The 14,125-nt window shown below is 48.9% G+C and overlaps 1 protein-coding gene across 4 annotated transcripts in view; it reads right to left on the bottom strand.

Moving 5' to 3' along the window:
* LOC129833807 (septin-9-like) overlaps positions 1-14,125 on the bottom strand; it is a 148,901-nt gene that overhangs the window by 84,300 nt on the left and 50,476 nt on the right. Inside the window, exon 1 of one of the 4 annotated variants that reach the window (XM_055898615.1) lies at positions 12,495-12,644. The exons of the other annotated variants lie outside the window; for them this stretch is intronic. Within the exon in view, the coding sequence (XP_055754590.1) occupies positions 12,495-12,549 (55 nt within the window). The 5' untranslated portion in view covers positions 12,550-12,644. Of the gene's footprint in view, positions 1-12,494; positions 12,645-14,125 lie in introns of those variants that run through there. 4 annotated transcript variants of the gene reach the window in all.

The following is a 14,125-nucleotide window of genomic DNA, read 5'->3' as shown; positions in this document are numbered from 1 at the left end:
TTGGAGGACGCATGGCTCTCGAACGTCGCCTCTCCTGAGTCCGTACGGGAGTTGCAGCGATAGGACTGTAACTACCAATTGGATATCATGAAAAAGGGCAATTTTTTAAAAATAATTACTTGTTTCCCAAACACACTAAGACAGTCATGAAGAGGGCACGACAAAGCCTATTACCCCTCGGGAGACTGAAAAGATTTGGCTTGGGTCCTCAGATCCTCAAAAGGTTATACAGCTGCACCATCGAGAGGATCCTGACTGGTTGCATCACTGCCTGGTATGGCAACAGCTCGGCCTCCGACCGCAAGACACTACAGAGGGTAGTGCGTACGGCCCATGAAATTCACTGGGACCAAGCTTCCTGCCATCCAGGATCTCTATACCAGGCGGTGTCAGAGGAAGGCCCTAAAAATTGTCAAAGACTCCAGCCACCCTGGTCATAGACTGTTCTCTCTGCAAGCGGTACCGGAGCACCAAGTCTAGGGTCAAGAGGCTTCTAAACAGCTTCTACCCCCAAGTCATAAGACTCCTGAACAGCTATTTTTTCCTAAACACTTTTTTTCCTTAAAACTTCTTAAAGCGTTGTTGGTTAAGGGCTTGTAAGTAAGCATTTCACTGTAAGGTATTTGGCGCATGTGACAAATAACATTTGATTTGATTTGATGAAGGCACCCACCACGTGATCAGCTGACTGTCAGCCAGAAGGAACAGAAGAGTACAGTTAAAAGTCCTCATGACCAATGTGCTCATCACAGCTTATTAGAAATATTGAGGCAAATTCAGGGGATGTGATCAGTAGATGTTGCACGACATGCAGATTCTGATCTGTGATTGGCCAATTGTGCCCTTTTTACAGCTGAGAGTGTCAGAAAAGACAATGGTGTGTGACCCTTGACCCTCAAAGTGGACAGGTCGGTGCGTGTGAGAACTCTCAGCCCAGATCAGTACTGATCCTGATACCTATAGAATTCACACAGGTTCCAGTGAAATAAGTCCAACTGTTTCTATGAGACACTTACACATAATAGAGAGGAAAATAAGGCCCTTAACCTCTCCTCTCTCTCCTCTCCTCTCCTCTCCTCTCCTCTCTCTCCTTTCTCCTCCTCTCTCTCCTTTCTCCTCCTCTCTCTCCTTTCTCCTCCTCTCTCTCTCTCTCTCCTCTCCTCTCCTCTCCTCTCTCTCCTTCTCTCTCTCCTTTCTCCTCTCTCTCCTTTCTCCTCCTCTCTCTCTCTCTCTCTCTCTCTCTCTCTCTCTCCTCTCCTCTCCTCTCCTCTCCTCTCCTCTCTCTCCTTTCTCCTCCTCTCTCTCCTTTCTCCTCCTCTCTCTCCTTTCTCCTCCTCTCTCTCTCTCTCTCTCTCTCTCTCTCTCTCTCTCTCTCTCCTCTCCTCTCTCTCCTTTCTCCTCCTCTCTCTCCTTTCTCCTCCTCTCTCTCCTTTCTCCTCCTCTCCTCTCACTCCTCTCCTCTCCTCTCCTCTCCTCTCCTCTCCTCTCCTCCTCTCAGGTTCCTGTGTAATAAGTCCAGCTCTTTCTATGAGACACATACACATAACAGAGAGGAAAAGGAGGGCCTCAACCAGCGTGAGATGAGGTACAACCCAAAATATTGTATGAGCATGAGTTAGTTGTGCCTATTCCGTCTCAATGCACACACATATAATGCCTTATAAGTGCTTTTCTAATGCGTTGTGATAGCCCTCATAGAAAATGTTACCGGCCAAACTCACCTCATCAAGGCTACTTCACATCCCTCTCCAAAAGGTGTCCATTACAGTCGTCAAACACACTCTCCAACTCGAGCAGGAAAAGTTCATATTAGCTAAAATAAAAGGGAAGTCTTTCATTGCTTTGTCGTATGTTGAGGGCTGGTGATAACTCAAGGGGCCTTGGCTTGGCTGGGCGGGCGTGTGTGTTCTGTGTTCTCTCTCTCTCTGTGTGTGTGTGTGTGTGAGTGTGTGGTGTGTGTGTGTGTGTGTGTGTGTGTCTACGTGCATTGGTGGCTGTGTGTGTGTCTGTGTGCAGAGTATAAGTTACACTCCACATGTTTTACAGGGAGAATAACAAAGAGCGGTAGCTGAAAACATACAAAGGCCTGCTATGTTCTCCCTGCCTGGGAGTGACCCCAGCAGTAGGTCCCAGTAGCCTCCAGCTACAACACACACAGCATGGCGGCAGAGGCAGGACACCTGTGTTAGTCGTGAGAGGTGAACTGATAGGGCAGATAAGGACGGAGACGGCTGGTTGGCCTTTCAGCTCCTGGCAGGGGACACTTCCTGTGCTGTCCTCCAATGGGGTTCGCTAATAGAGTGGGGTCAGGGAAGCTACTGTGCAGAACAATGACAGATTGGCACAAAATGTAATAGTTAAGTTGGGAAACCAGTATTTGAGTGGGCTTGCTTTGTAATGCATTGTGCAGGTCAGATTCAAAATGCCAGATGAAATGCCTTGGGAAGCAGTTGAAAAGATTGAGCAATCAATCACGTTAACAATACGTTTTCAATGCCTTTTCAATGCGTTTTTACTGGACATGATTGGTCATCCCATTAACGTGAATCATCATAGAGCACAACCATTTCATTCCACTTCATTTTGTGTCCTGGAAAGCTGTCTGATTAGACAGTCTCAGACACTGATCCTTTCTCCCTGTTGAAAACCACCCAGAATGTGTTGAATTCTGTAGCTCCCATACGTTCTAATAATCCTCTCTAGATATGGTATGTTCAGAAGACATGTTTTAGGTTATATAACGTGCACTAACCAATTGAGGGTTATTCAGAAAAAACAACCACAGCTAAATCACAGTTTTCTTAATTCTGGTTTTCCACAGTATGTGAAACACTTGATGTATGTCCCAAATGGCACCCTATTTCCTATGGGCCCCGGTCAAAAGTAGTGCACTAAATAGCAAATAGGAGGATGCCATATGGGATGCAACCTTGGATCTCTACCTCTGGTCTACTTTCTGCCCTGCCTGTCAGAAACTGAGCCTATAAAAAGAGGTAGACCCTTCATTTAGTTGTCATGGTAGCATTGGCTTGTACTGCAGACTGAGGGAAGATACTTCCTGAGGGGAGGGGATAGCCCAGCATAACATAGCTAAGAACTGACTGTCATATGATGATATAAAATAACCACTTGTGTTATTCATATCAACCATAAGTGTAACACAAAATAAGTACTTAAAGAATGATCTAAGATCAGATTGTTTTACCTCCAATACTGACCTGAACCATTCATGGAGATAAGAGTATATCTGACCCTGAATCAGTGGTTAAAGGCAACTTCTACTACATTGGCAGTGAGGAGGGGGTTAAAGCTGAGAGCAGGGCAGGCACTGAAGCTCCTCTCCTCCTCTGTAAAGAGAAGAGAGGCCAGGCTGTGTGGATATCCACTCCTCCTCTGTAAAGAGAAGAGAGGCCAGGCTGTGTGGATATCCACTCCTCCTCTGTAAAGAGAAAAGAGGCCAGGCTGTGTGGATATCCACTCCTCCTCTGTAAAGAGAAGAGAGGCCAGGCTGTGTGGATATCCACTCCTCCTCTGTAAAGAGAAGAGAGGCCAGGCTGTGTGGATATCCACTCCTCCTCTGTAAAGAGAAGAGAGGCCAGGCTGTGTGGATATCCACTCCTCCTCTGTAAAGAGAAGAGGCCAGGCTGTGTGGATATCCACTCCTCCTCTGTAAAGAGAAGAGAGGCCAGGCTGTGTGGATATGCACTCCTCCTCTGTAAAGAGAAGAGAGGCCAGGCTGTGTGGATATCCACTCCTCCTCTGTAAAGAGAAAAGAGGCCAGGCTGTGTGGATATCCACTCCTCCTCTGTAAAGAGAAGAGAGGCCAGGCTGTGTGGATATCCACTCCTCCTCTGTAAAGAGAAGAGAGGCCAGGCTGTGTGTGGATATCCACTCCTCCTCTGTAAAGAGAAGAGAGGCCAGGCTGTGTGGATATCCACTCCTCCTCTGTAAAGAGAAGAGAGGCCAGGCTTTGTGGATATCCACTCCTCCTCTGTAAAGAGAAGAGAGGCCAGGCTGTGTGGATATCCACTCCTCCTCTGTAAAGAGAAAAGAGGCCAGGCTGTGTGGATATCCACTCCTCCTCTGTAAAGAGAAGAGAGGCCAGGCTGTGTGGATATCCACTCCTCCTCTGTAATGAGAAGAGAGGCCAGGCTGTGTGGATATCCACTCATCCTCTGTAATGAGAAGAGAGGCCAGGCTGTGTGGATATCCACTCCTCCTCTGTAAAGAGAAGAGAGACCAGGCTGTGTGTGGATATCCTCTCCTCCTCTGTAAAGAGAAGAGAGGCCAGGCTTTGTGGATATCCTCTCCTCCTCTGTCTACCCAAACAATTTCACCCACCACAGAAATCTGCTCTCTCTCTCTCTCTGGAATTTCCTCTCACTGCCTAAACGCCCTCAGAATGTAAAAGACAGTAAGAAAGAGAGAGAACGTAAAAGACAGAAAGAAAGAGTATGTGTGTGTGTGTGTGTGTGTGTGCGTGCGTGCGTGCGTGTGGATGTGTGTGTGTGTGTGTGGGGGGGGGGGGGGACCATCACTCCACGGCTCTGGAGCAGTGGGACCTTGCCTGACCCCTCACCCTCCATGGATTCCTCTGATCTGTCGATCACGACATACATTCAGTCTGAAACTGGCAGCCTAGAGGTCATTTCTGTGACTTCAAAATGTACAAATCAAATTCATCACCGATTGGATCATCTCTAACAAATCTAACCAGTCAGAGTATCAATGTTAATAACGTCATCATGTAGGCCGGCTTTGGTCCAACTACTCGGATTCTGGGACCAGTCAGAACGTCCAGAAAGTGTTCGCATTCTAGAGATTGTAGTGGAAGGAAGCAAATCCAGACTCCTAGTGGAGAAGAAAGGTCCGTTTGGCTGGAGTGATGTAAATGGGTAGCCAGGCAGAGTGGGACCTACATTAATGTTGAACTCTAGTTTGTTTACGAAGACTATTCCTAAATCATTGCTGTTCTCCTGAGGTGGCTGCCATCTTCAGCAGCAGTACTCCAGGACATAAGATCAACCTAAGAGCCCCTTCAATAGAGCACAAACTCACATATTCAGACATTGGCTGGCCCTCGCGTCATACTCGTCGCCAAACCCACTGGCTCCAGGTCATCTACAAGACTCTGCTAGGTAAAGCCTCGCCTTATCTTAGCTCACCGGTCACCATAGCAGCACCCACCCGTAGCATGCGCTCAAGCAGGTATATCTCTCTGGTCTTCCCCAAAGCCAATTCTTCCTTAGGCCTCCTCTCCTTCCAGTTCTCTGCTGCCAATGACTGGAACGAATTGCAAAAATCACTGAAGCTGGAGACTTATATCTGCCTCACTAACTTTAAGCACCAGCTGTCAGAGCAGCTCACAGATCACTGCACCTGTACATAGCTCATCTGTAAATAGCCCATCCAATCTACCTCATCCCCATACTGTATTTATTTATTTATCTTGCTCCTTTGCATCCCAGTATCTCTACTTGCACATTCATCTTCTGCACATCTACCAGTCCGGTGTTTAATTGCTATATTGTAATTACTTCGCCACCATGGCCTATTTATTGCCTTACCTCTCTTATCCTACCTCATTTGCACATGCTGTTTATAGACTTTTCAACTGTATTATTGATTGTACGTTTGTTTATTCCATGTGTAACTCTGTGTTGTTGTATGTGTCGAACTGCTTTGCTTTATCTTGGCCAGGTTGCAGTTGCAAATGAGAACTTGTTCTCAACTAGCCTACCTGTCACGCGCTGACCTTAGAGAGCCTTTTTTATTCTCTATTTGGTTAGGTCAGGGTGTGACTTGCGTGGGCAAATCTATGTTTCTATTTCTTTGTTGGCCTAGTATGGTTCCCAATCAGAGGCAGCTGTGTATCGTTGTCTCTGATTGGGGATCATACTTAGGCAGCCCTTTTTCCCACCTTAGATTGTGGGATCTTGTTTTTGTTACTGTGTAGCCTGCAGAACGTAACGTTCGTTTATCTTTTGGTGTTTTTTTGGTGTTCATCAAAATAAAGAAAGATGTACGCTTACCACGCTGCGCCTTGGTCTCATTCCAACAACGGACGTGACACTACCTGGTTAAATAAAGGTGAAATCAAATCAAATAAATAAGTAGAATGTATTCTAATTCACAATGTCTGCCACTTAGCAGACATTCTTATCCTGGTCAGTAGACCCAGGGTTGTGTCAGGATGAGGTCATAGCTGAGGTCATGTCTGAGGTCATCACCAGGCTGTGGGAGCACCCTGTACTCTGAGTCTCCTACTACCACAGTACACTGTCCTGAGTCTCCTACTACCACAATGCCCTGTCCTGAGTCTCCTACTACCACAATGCCCTGTCCTGAGTCTCCTACTACCACAGTGCCCTGTTCTGAGTCTCCTACTACCACAGCGCCCTGTCCTGAGTCTCCTACCACCACAGAACCCTGTCCTCTGAGCCTCCTACTACCACAGCACCCTGTCCTCTGAGTCTCCTACTACCACAGCACCCTGTCCTCTGAGTCTCCTACTACTACAGCACCCTGTCCTCTGAGTCTCCTACTACCAGTACCCTGTCCTCTGAGTCTCCTACTTCCACAGTACCCTGTCCTCTGAGTCTCCTACTACCACAGCACCCTGTCCCCCGAGTCTCCTACTATCACAGCACCCTGTCCTCTGAGTCTCCTACTACCACAGCACCCTGTCCTCTGAGTCTCCTACTACCACAGCACCCTGTCCTCTGAGTCTCCTACTACCACAGCACCCTGTCCTCTGAGTCTCCTACTACCACAGCACCCTGTCCTCTGAGTCTCCTACTACCACAGTATACTGTCCTCTGAGTCTCCTACTACCACAGTGCCCTGTCCTGAGTCTCCTACTACCACAGCACCCTGTCCTGAGTCTCCTACTACCACAGTACCCTGTCCTCTGAGTCTCCTACTACCACAGTGCCCTGTCCTGAGTCTCCTACTACCACAGCACCCTGTCCTGAGTCTCCTACTACCACAGCACCCTGTCCTGAGTCTCCTACTAACACAGCACCCTGTCCTCTGAGTCTCCTACTACCACAGCACCCTGTCCTCTGAGTCTCATACTACCACAACACCCTGTCCTCTGAGTCTCCTACTACCACAGCACCCTGTCCTCTGAGTCTCCTACTACCATAGTACCCTGTCCTCTGAGTCTCTTACTACCACAGCACCCTGTCCTCTGAGTCTCCTACTACCACAGTACCCTGTCCTCTGAGTCTCCTACTACCACAGCACCCTGTCCTCTGAGTATTCTACTACCACAGTGCCCTGTCCTGAGTCTCCTACTATCACAGTGCCCTGTCCTGAGTCTTCTACTACCACAGTGCCCTGTCCTGAGTCTCCTACTACCACATCACCCTGTCCTGAGTCTCCTACTACCACAACACCCTGTCCTCTGAGTCTCCTACTACCATAGTACCCTGTCCTCTGAGTCTCCTACTACCACAAAACCCTGTCCTGAGTCTCCTACTACCACAGCACCCTGTCCTGTGTCTCCTACTAACACAGCACCCTGTCCTCTGAGTCTCCTACTACCACAGCACCCTGTCCTCTGAGTCTCCTACTACCACAGTACCCTGTCCCCTGAGTCTCCTACTACCACAGCACCCTGTCCTGAGTCTCCTACTACCACAGCACCCTGTCCTCTGAGTCTCCTACTACCACAGCGCCCTGTCCTCTGAGTCTCCTACTACCACAGCGCCCTGTCCTGAGTCTCCTACTACCACAGCACCCTGTCCTCTGAGTCTCCTACTACCACAGCACCCTGTCCTCTGAGTCTCCTACTACCACAGCACCCTGTCCTGAGTCTCCTACTACCACAGCACCCTGTCCTCTGAGTCTCCTACTACCACAGCACCCAGTCCTCTGAGTCTCCTACTACCACAGCACCCTGTCCTCTGAGTCTCCTACTACCACAGCACCCTGTCCTGAGTCTCCTACTACCACAGCACCCTGTCCTCTGAGTCTCCTACTACCACAGCACCCTGTCCTCTGAGTCTCCTACTACCACAGCACCCTGTCATGAGTCTCCTACTACCACAGCACCCTGTCCTCTGAGTCTCCTACTACCACAGCACCCTGTCATGAGTCTCCTACCACCACAGCACCCTGTCCTCTGAGTATTCTACTACCACAGTACCCTGTCCTCTGAGTCTCCTACTACCACAGCACCCTGTCCTCTGAGTCTCCTACTACCACAGCACCCTGTCCTCTGAGTCTCCTACTACCACAGCACCCTGTCCTCTGAGTCTCTTACTACCACAGCACCCTGTCCTCTGAGTCTCCTACTACCACAGCACCCTGTCCTGAGTCTCCTACTACCATAGTACCCTGTCCTCTGAGTCTCCTACTACCACAGCACCCTGTCCTCTGAGTCTCCTACTACCATAGTACCCTGTCCTCTGAGTCTCTTACTACCACAGCACCCTGTCCTCTGAGTCTCCTACTACCACAGTACCCTGTCCTCTGAGTCTCCTACTACCACAGCACCCTGTCCTGAGTCTCCTACTACCATAGTACCCTGTCCTCTGAGTCTCCTACTACCACAGCACCCTGTTCTCTGAGTCTCCTACCACCATAGTACCCTGTCCTCTGAGTCTCCTACTACCAGTGCCCTGTCCTCTGAGTCTCCTACTACCACAGCACCCTGTCCTCTGAGTCTCCTACTACCACAGCACCCTGTCCTCTGAGTCTCCTACTACCACAGCACCCTGTCCTCTGAGTCTCCTACTACCACAGCACCCTGTCCTCTGAGTCTCCTACTACCACAGCACCCTGTCTTGAGTCTCCTACTACCACATCACCCTGTCCTCTGAGTCTCCTACTACCACAGCACCCTGTCCTCTGAGTCTCATACTACCACAACACCCTGTCCTCTGAGTCTCCTACTACCACAGCACCCTGTCCTCTGAGTCTCCTACTACCAGTGCCCTGTCCTCTGAGTCTCCTACTACCACAGCACCCTGTCCTCTGAGTCTCCTACTACCACAGCACCCTGTCCTCTGAGTCTCCTACTACCACAGCACCCTGTCCTCTGAGTCTCCTACTACCACAGCACCCTGTCCTCTGAGTCTCCTACTACCACAGCACCCTGTCTTGAGTCTCCTACTACCACATCACCCTGTCCTCTGAGTCTCCTACTACCACAGCACCCTGTCCTCTGAGTCTCATACTACCACAACACCCTGTCCTCTGAGTCTCCTACTACCACAGCACCCTGTCCTCTGAGTCTCCTACTACCACAGCACCCTGTCCTCTGAGTCTCCTACTACCACAGCACCCTGTCCTGAGTCTCCTACTACCACAGCACCCTGTCCTCTGAGTCTCCTACTACCACAGCACCCTGTCCTCTGAGTCTCCTACTACCACAGCACCCTGTCATGAGTCTCCTACTACCACAGCACCCTGTCCTCTGAGTCTCCTACTACCACAGCACCCTGTCATGAGTCTCCTACCACCACAGCACCCTGTCCTCTGAGTATTCTACTACCACAGTACCCTGTCCTCTGAGTCTCCTACTACCACAGCACCCTGTCCTCTGAGTCTCCTACTACCACAGCACCCTGTCCTCTGAGTCTCCTACTACCACAGCACCCTGTCCTGAGTCTCCTACTACCATAGTACCCTGTCCTCTGAGTCTCCTACTACCACAGCACCCTGTCCTCTGAGTCTCTTACTACCACAGCACCCTGTCCTCTGAGTCTCCTACTACCACAGCACCCTGTCCTGAGTCTCCTACTACCATAGTACCCTGTCCTCTGAGTCTCCTACTACCACAGCACCCTGTCCTCTGAGTCTCCTACTACCATAGTACCCTGTCCTCTGAGTCTCTTACTACCACAGCACCCTGTCCTCTGAGTCTCCTACTACCACAGCACCCTGTCCTCTGAGTCTCTTACTACCACAGCACCCTGTCCTCTGAGTCTCCGACTACCACAGCACCCTGTCCTGAGTCTCCTACTACCATAGTACCCTGTCCTCTGAGTCTCCTACTACCACAGCACCCTGTCCTGAGTCTCCTACTACCATAGTACCCTGTCCTCTGAGTCTCCTACTACCACAGCACCCTGTCCTCTGAGTCTCCTACCACCATAGTACCCTGTCCTCTGAGTCTCCTACTACCAGTGCCCTGTCCTCTGAGTCTCCTACTACCACAGCACCCTGTCCTCTGAGTCTCCTACCACCACAGCACCCTGTCCTCTGAGTCTCCTACTACCACAGCACCCTGTCCTCTGAGTCTCCTACTACCACAGCACCCTGTCCTCTGAGTCTCCTACTACCACAGCACCCTGTCCTGAGTCTCCTACTACCACAGCACCCTGTCCTCTGAGTCTCCTACTACCACAGCACCCTGTCCTCCGAGTCTCATACTACCACAACACCCTGTCCTCTGAGTCTCCTACTACCACAGCACCCGGTCCTCTGAGTCTCCTACTACCACAGCACCCTGTCCTGAGTCTCTTACTACCATAGTACCCTGTCCTCTGAGTCTCCTACTACCACAGCACCCTGTCCTGAGTCTCCTACTACCATAGTACCCTGTCCTCTGAGTCTCCTACTACCACAGCACCCTGTCCTCTGAGTCTCCTACCACCATAGTACCCTGTCCTCTGAGTCTCCTACTACCAGTGCCCTGTCCTCTGAGTCTCCTACTACCACAGCACCCTGTCCTCTGAGTCTCCTACTACCACAGCACCCTGTCCTCTGAGTCTCCTACTACCACAGCACCCTGTCCTCTGAGTCTCCTACTACCATAGTACCCTGTCCTCTGAGTCTCCTACTACCACAGCACCCTGTCCTGAGTCTCCTACCACCACAGCACCCTGTCCTCTGAGTATTCTACTACCACAGTGCCCTGTCCTGAGTCTCCTACTACCACAGCACCCTGTCCTGAGTCTCCTACTACCACAGCACCCTGTCCTCTGAGTCTCCTACTACCACAGTGCCCTGTCCTGAGTCTCCTACTACTACAGCACCCTGTCCTCAGCACCCTGTCCTACATCGGAGACTGAAGCACACACACACACACACACACACACACACACACACACACACACACACACACACACGTTCTGTATAATTGAGTTGTGACACAAAACACTGGGACACAGTCATGTATTCAGCATTCCCAAATCAGGAGGCATCTCACACTACTGGAAATGAAAGACAGTAGCCCATTAGCTTTGACAACATTCCAGTCAGCATCTGACAGCTTTTCTTCACTTTCCTCATCCTTTCTTCTCCTCTTCCTGTACTCCTTTCCTTCATCTCAACTATTGTTTGTGTTCAGTCTTTCTTCAGAAACTGAAACCAGTATGCCACTGGTTGCATTAGGCAGTTACAGGGAGTGAGCAGTGAGCACATAGCACATACCACTAGATACCTGGTGTTGACAGGGATCAGCTCTGGACAGGTGTGGATGTGTGCCTAATGGGCATGTGCTTGTGAAGTACGCAGGCAGATGCAGACATGGGAGAGGTGTCAGCCTGTCAGTAAAGCCCACGGCTGGAGACGTACAGAGGATGGATGAGGCACTGAGAGACGAAGAGGAGGAGGAGAAGGAGGAGAGGGATGACAGAGGGAATCTGTGCCAGGGGCAGAGATGAAAAGGGGAAGAAAGACCCTAAAAAGGAGGGAGGGATGTAGGGAAAGAGAGAGGTAGAGACGGTGGTGGTAGGATGGGGGAGGGAGAAGAGAGCCAGGTGTTACTCTCACAGCCGTGGTCAGTTGCTGAGTTTCTTTTAAAGGGATCTCTCTCTTTCCCTCTCCTTCTCTCTTGCTAGGGGTGGAGGGAGATTTCACTGGAGGTACTATTGTGTATCCCCTGTAGGAAATTTGGTCTATAAATAGTTTGATTTGATTTGTGTTTTCGTAGTGAGGATGTCTCAATAAAGAGCAGTAAAAAGTCAAGTTTCTCTCTCTCTCTCTCTCTCTCTCTCTCTCTCTCTCTCTCTCTCTCTCTCTCTCTCTCTCTCTCTCTCTCTCTCTCTCTCTCTCTCTCTCTCTCTCTCTCTCTCTCTCTCTCTCTCTCTCTCTCTCTCTCTCTCTCTCTCTCTCTCTCTCTCTCTCTCTCTCTCTCTCCTCACTCTCTCCTCACTCTCTCTCTCTCTCTCTCTCTCTCTCTCTCCTTTAAAGAGGATTATAAAGAGCTGCTAAATCAATAGAACACTGTGCTCTGAACTGAACACTCTCTCACACACCATATGCCCACATGACCTCCATGGCTGACACACACGCAGCTCACAGCAGCTACATAAAGAGAGAGAGAATAGTTGACCTGAAGAAGCAGTTGAAAAGGCAGCATTCCAAATGTAATGTTCCATTTCAATACCCACATTCAACATATAGAACTCTCAATGAAAAATACTCTCTATTTAAAAATATATATAATACAAAGTTTGGATATGATGTGTCCTCACATCATAAGAAAAGACAGAGAGACAGAAAAAGAGGAGAAGAAGAGTCCAAAAGAGAAGACTAACCTTCAAAGTCTGATAGGATTCCTTCCAAGTGAGCATTGACAGTGGAATCAGACATTTTGTGGTTGAATCTGAGGGAGCAGGAATCCCTTATTCCCAAGCAAGGCAAAGTCTCCCAGACGCTGTCTCCCGCTTTAAACAAATCCCAAATTAGGAGCCCATGCGGGGGAGGGGGGGGGGGGGGGGGCAGACAGAGGTAGCAGCTCACTGATCCAAGAGTCTCTTTTTTAAATCCACCAACTTTTTTCCCTCCCTCTCTTCTCGTCCTCCTCCTCCCTCTTCCACTTTCAGAGCTGCTGTTGTTGCTGCAGAGCTTGGAATGAGAGAGCGATGACAACCCCCCACGCCCTCTCTCTCACTCTCTCCAGTTCTCTCTCGCTCTCTCTTTCTTCCTCCCTCCTTCCCTCCCTCCCTACTCCTTCCCTCTCTCTTGCTTTTCTTCCAGTGGTCTCTGCCTGTATTTACTCCTGTGTTATTCCTGCTAGTGAAGATGTATCACAACCACTCTTCATACAGACGCACACTCACACACATTAGAACACAAGCACATTCACACGTGTGTGCACATACTCATGGGTAGACTCACCTGTTTTATCTTCCACAAGTATACACTAACTGTAAATATACACAACTTTGAAGCAAGGAACACAACTTTGAAGCAATACAGATTCTCTGTATGCAACACTGGGAGGAAAATAAAAACCGTTGATGGAAATATACAGAGCCTCCAGAAAGTATTCACACCCCTTAAATGTTCCACATTTTGTTGTGTTACAAAGTGGGATTAAATGGATGTAATTGTCATTTTTTTGTCAACGATCTAAACAAAATACTCCGTAATGTCAAAGCGGAAGAAAATTCCAACATTTGTAAAAAGTGTATTAAAAATAAAACACTAATATATCTTGATTAGATACTGTAAGTATTCAACCTCCTGAGTCAATACATGTTAGAACCACATTAGGCAGCGATTACAGCTGTGAGTCTTTCTGGGTAAGTCTCTGAGAGCTTTTATACAACGGGTGGGTCTAATCCTGAATGCTGATTGGTTAAAAGCGCATTCCAGCCGGTGTCCAGCCGGCAAAATCTATGACGTTAAAATGCCTATTTACTCTGTTCCATCTGACTGTGCAATCCACTGTCTCATCAGCCCAGGCAGGGTGTCACGCCCTGACCTTAGAGAGCCTTTTTATGTCTCTATTTGGTTTGGTCAGGGTGGGATTTGGAGTGGGCATTCTATGTTTTGTTTTCTATGTTTCTTTATTACTATGTTTTGGCCGGGTATGGTTCTCAATCAGGGACAGCTGTCTATCGTTGTCTCTGATTGGGAACCATACTTAGGTAGCCCTTTTTCCCTCCTTTCGGTGTGGGTAGTTAACTTTGTTTGTGGCACTAATGCCCTGTAAGCTTCACGGTTGTTTTTCGTTTGTTGGCGACATTTTGAAATAAAAAGGAAAATGTACGTTGACCACGCTGCACCTTGGTCTTCTTCCAGCAACGGCCGTGACACAGGGACGTTATGCATTTGATCTCCACTATAAAAAGCATCTAGTTTTACTTTTCAACAGCGGAGATTTGTATAAACCTTACTGTCTGTTTCTCCGACATTTGCAACATTGAATTTGAATATTGAA

Source organism: Salvelinus fontinalis, chromosome 34 (genome assembly GCF_029448725.1).
Source record: "Salvelinus fontinalis isolate EN_2023a chromosome 34, ASM2944872v1, whole genome shotgun sequence".
Taxonomy (NCBI): Eukaryota; Metazoa; Chordata; class Actinopteri; order Salmoniformes; family Salmonidae; genus Salvelinus; species Salvelinus fontinalis.
Note: the sequence above shows the minus strand (reverse complement) of the source record. Positions and strands in the feature narration are given on the sequence as shown.